This window comes from Penaeus chinensis, chromosome 42 (genome assembly GCF_019202785.1).
Source record: "Penaeus chinensis breed Huanghai No. 1 chromosome 42, ASM1920278v2, whole genome shotgun sequence".
Lineage (NCBI taxonomy): Eukaryota > Metazoa > Arthropoda > Malacostraca > Decapoda > Penaeidae > Penaeus > Penaeus chinensis.
The window spans coordinates 491371-496370 of record NC_061860.1 but is presented as its reverse complement, the minus strand read 5'-3'; the positions used below and the strand labels follow the sequence as shown (position 1 = coordinate 496370).

The 5000-nt window shown below is 34.8% G+C and overlaps 1 protein-coding gene across 3 annotated transcripts in view; it reads left to right on the top strand.

Annotated features, from left to right (window-relative positions):
- Positions 1–5000, top strand: part of LOC125047988 (acyl-CoA-binding domain-containing protein 5-like) — a 22119-nt gene that overhangs the window by 475 nt on the left and 16644 nt on the right. For all 3 annotated transcript variants that reach the window (XM_047646551.1, XM_047646550.1, XM_047646549.1), the window contains exon 2: positions 2367–2560. In XM_047646551.1, the coding sequence (XP_047502507.1) occupies positions 2367–2560 (194 nt within the window). The remainder of the gene's footprint in view (positions 1–2366; positions 2561–5000) is intronic.

Here is a 5000-nt window from a genome sequence, read left to right as displayed (position 1 = left end):
GTGCTTTGTCTTATGTATTTCTTTACCTCATTTTATTTCTCTATGCGTTTTCCTGTGTTTGCTCTGGCTCTTTCTTGCTCCTTTCCTCTGTGTCTGGCGCTCTGTTTTAGACCTCCTCCCCCTGTGCTTGATACTCTGTTTCTCATCCTCTTTCCCTCTCTTTCTCAATCCCCTTTTCTCTCTTTCAGTAATGCTTTCTCTTAAAGTCAGATTCTTTATGCCCATTTGTCTGGTTCTTAACACCTCTTTCTGTCTCTCTTTCCTTTTTTTTTGGCAATGTTTGTTTCTGTGCAACTCTGTCTCTCTGTCTCTGTCCCTGTCCCTGTCCTATATTGCGCCCCTCTGAGAACTTCTCAAATATTTTATCCAGATGGGCACTATCTGTTATTTCCTAGGTGTGGTTTCTCCAAAATTTACCTTTAGAACACACACCATAAAAGAAGATTAATCATACAGGGTATTATGATCTAATTTCAACCTTAGAGGTAACTGAGAGAAAGGGTAGTATCAAAACACTTAATAAGCTTACAAATTTTAGTTAACATTAGGAATCATAAATCATTACACTTTTACAATAATATAAACATACTTTTACCAAAATATTCAGCTACTCCAACTTGTCACTAGTTGGTCTTCTCAGCTGTCTTCTTTTCTTTTCATCCATCTCCTGGGCTCCCAAGAGATATTTTCTTTCCTATTATTGTGCACAGCACCAGGAACCAATAAATCCCAATCTTCAGCAAAACCATTAAAAAAACTAAAAATATAAACTAAAAAAAATAAACTAAACAATAAACAAAAAAATAAACATTATAATAAACTAAAAATTAAACCCATTCCTAGAAAAGAAACAATATTCTAGTTTAGGAATGATAAACAATATAATGTTATAAATCTAAATAAGTATTTCGTAAAAGAACAAAATATATCTTGCAAACAAACAAATTACGTATAGCATTTATGTTATTATACATGATCTGAGTAATTGTATGCACATTCTAGTAAATTTTGACTAAACATCATTTCAATAGTATACAATTATAAATGTTAAGAACACACGCTTTGAATGGGTTTTAAATTCTTAATAATAATGAGAGAGACACATCTGGATGTTGTTCAGTGCCAGGTGCCAGCCTCCAGCTGTGAAGAAGACATACTATTTATCTCTAATTTCTAGTTTGATCTCCAATATTTACAGCCCTTTTGTTCTATAAATCAAATATATAGTATCTTATGACTTTATTAATTATATAATTACAGTTGAACATTCTTTCTTACCTCGGATATTTCATGATAATCTAAAAGACTTTCAGGCTGTTGTATGGCACTCTTCTCTGATCTCTTTCTCTCTCTCTCTCTATGGTTATAGCAACAGTATCAGGCTTTAGTACTGTATATATTTCAAAATTTAAAGTCTACTCAGATCACATATAGTACAAACATATAGTTCTTCTTAACCTATACATGCATAATTTTCAGAACTTAAATGAATTTATTCAATAACAAAGATAGTACACATGGTTTTCTCAAAATATCAATTATACAACCTTAATTTAACGGTACTATTGACATATAACAGTGTACCCTTTAAATAAAGAAAATGTATGGTGTGGTAAACAAAAAAAAAAAAACAGTACTTTGTAGGGTAGACTATTATACTTTACAATTTCCCAATCTTAATAAAAAAATAATATAGAAATATATGAACTTTATATAAAACTATTAAAATAAAGTGTCTATAAAATAATTAAGTACTTCTATCTTACATAGCTACAGACAAAAAAACTGAGGTATATATGAGTAATGCATATGCATAAAGACCAAGTGAGGTATATACAGGGTGGTTTCAAGACGAATTTTTGGGTCATTCTAACCTCACATCCCTTGTGCTCATTACAGTCCCTGTCCCTGTCCCTGTCCCTGTCCCTGTCCCTGTCCCTGTCCCTGTCCCTGTCCCTGTCCCTGTCCCTGTCTCTGTCTCTGTCTCTGTCTCTGTCTCTCTCTCTCTCTCTCTCTCTCTCTCTCTCTCTCTACCCAAGTATTTTTGTTCTTTTCTTATAGCTAACAGTTCTTTGCTGTTGGTGATAGCTCTAGAGGTCATGGCTCTTTTAATTTAATAATTATCTCTGTGGCTAAAAGAAATATAGTTTAATGCTTGGCAATATCATTGATGATTATGTAGGTGAAACAGATGATACCTTATTTCTCTTAGAATTTATGTAAGGTAGAAATACATTATTAATTTATGCCTTATTATGGATAGTATTAAAGTATCCATTTTCTTTTTCCTCATATGATTTTCTCTTAAAGTGAGAACATCTATTTTAATGCTCTTTACATTTATGATTGTACTGCACTTGTTTCAGGACCATATCAGCCATCTCACGATATGATGCTGAAGTTCTATGCCCTGTACAAACAAGCAGTGGAAGGCCCATGCAACGAACCAAAACCTGCTTTCTATGAAGTAGTTCGAGGCTATAAGTGGAGAGCTTGGAGCAGCCTGGGCAACATGTCGAAGGCAGAAGCTATGAATACCTATGTGGAGGAACTGAAGAAGGTAAGTGGAATCGCCAAGGGAAGGAGTATGGCATGGTCAGTCAGTTCTTTTGGAATAAGCATAGTTCAGCGGCTTCTGTTAATCTACTGATGATAATGTCACTTATCATTTTATAAAAAAAGATTGTGACATATAACAGGTTATCTTGTTTTTCTCTGCCATTCCTCATTTGTCTCTCTTTACTTCTATTTTATTTCTCTCTTTTCTCAGTTTTCTCTTACCATTTTATTCTCACACTTTTTTTACTCTTGTATACATTCTATTATATATGCTTACTATTATATACACACTTTTGTATACACAAACTATTATAACAAAGGACTTGAGGCTTATTCTTTTCTTTTATAAATTATTCCTTTAAATTCTTAACCCTTTTTACAAGGCTGTATGTACTATCCACTGTGATTTTGTTGCACACAGATGGCTCCACAAGTGTTCAGCCTCCAAAGAGTCAGTTAGTAACCCAACATAAGTTCATATGATTTCCCCATTCTGTGAATTTGCATTTTTTTTTTTTTTTTCTAATAAAACTGTTGCTGCTATCATAATTGAGTCATGATTATGTAAATGTTATGAAGGCACTAATAACAATAAAAGATCAAGAATCTTTCCAAAAATCAAGAAAAAGTGTAAATAGGTGAGATATGTAAGACTCATTCACTCCTTGGTGACTAAGTACTTGTGGAGCCATCTGTGTGTAAACACAATCAGTAAACTTAACCCAAATCTGACAGGTATGGCATCAACATACATGTCATGTCCACTGTGAGGTTACTTTATTATTTGTTTTTACACATAGATGGCTACACTTGTACTAAGTCACCATTAAGCCAATTACGAGTACTGCCTGTCTCGTCCGTTTACCCTTTTCCTTGATTTCCAAAAATATTTTACATTATCTTACATTGCTATTACTAATATCTATAGTAATTATAATGTCTGTAATAAATATAACATTATCGATATTCATAGCTTTAGTAACAAGCACATTTTCCCATCATTTTAAGGATAGGTGAAATCAGGTAAGGTCAAAGGGCTACTAAATGACTCCTATGTGGCTGAGCACTAGCAGAGCCATCTATGTGCAGAGACAATTCACAAAAAAAAAAAAAAAAAAAAATGAACACAGCATTTTCATATCTCATCAGAGGCTGGTTCAGTAACCTGTAACACTCCTCTCATAGACTTGAAATACATTTGAAGATAACATATGTTTGGAATACTTTGAAATTACTCTCTCTCTCTCTCTCTCTCTCTCTCTCTCTCTCTCTCTCTCTCTCTCTCTCTCTCTCTCTCTCTCTCTCTCTCTCTCTCTCTCTCTCTCTCTCTCTCTCTCTCTCTCTCTCTTCCCCCCCTCCCTCCCTCTTTCTTTATCAAGGCAAATATGCACTTGAGAGGCTAGTGATTACAGGCTGAATGGAATATGTCTGAGTATTTCAAATGGTTATTATCAGCAGCCTGTCAGTTATCAGGCAATCATCATTATTAAACCGTCAGTTATCGAGGGAATCACCACCTTGATAAAAAGAACTGAAGAAAATTCATTGTTAGTCCTTCTATGATAAAAACTTGCTTGGTGTACTAAATGCTTGTGCATTACTCTTCCCTTCTTGTGGTGTCGGGGAAACTTCAAGATAAGTCAATGAGGGATTTGTACTTTAAAGATGGCCAGTTTGTTTGTGTCTAAGGCTAATGCGTAAAAGATTCACACGGGGGATAGAGGTATGAGGCTGAACCATATATATTGCTTTCACAATCAACTGTTAGTTTACCCAGCAACCATATATGGTTCCTAACAAAAGGTTAACTAGTTATCAGAGGAACCACAACAAATTTACATTTAACCAGCTTGCTGTAAATATTTACATATACATACATGCATATGAGAGAAAGAGAGAGAGAGAGAGAGACAGAAACAGAAACAGAAACAGAAACAGAAACAGAGGCAGAGACACAGACAGAGCAAGCATGGGAGGGTGTGTGTATATCTTTGTCTGTTGGAAAGTGTTTGTTGAAGTTACTCTCACCACTTCCTGATCATTAAGACTTATCTGCAAGTAGTTTCCACCTCTTACAAAGCCTAGCAAATCTACCCCTCATCCCAGCAGAATATTACACTTCATCTACATTACATTGGAAGTCAGGTGTATGTGTGCCAGAGTTTGCAGCAATTTATTTACAGCTGTATAGGTATTAATGTAAATTGCTTCCTTCAATCTGAGATTCAGCATAACATTATTTCTAGTAAGGGATAACACTACAGATTGCATTTTACAGAAGCTGCACCAGATTTTTTGCCTCAGTAAAACACAGCCGTGATGGACTTAAGTTGATTTGCTCCATGTGGAGAACTTTGGCATTTGTATTTTGTGTTTCCCTCCCCACTCACTCTCACCTGATACCTTCCCTAAGCCTTATGCACTAAAGGTTAATGATTATT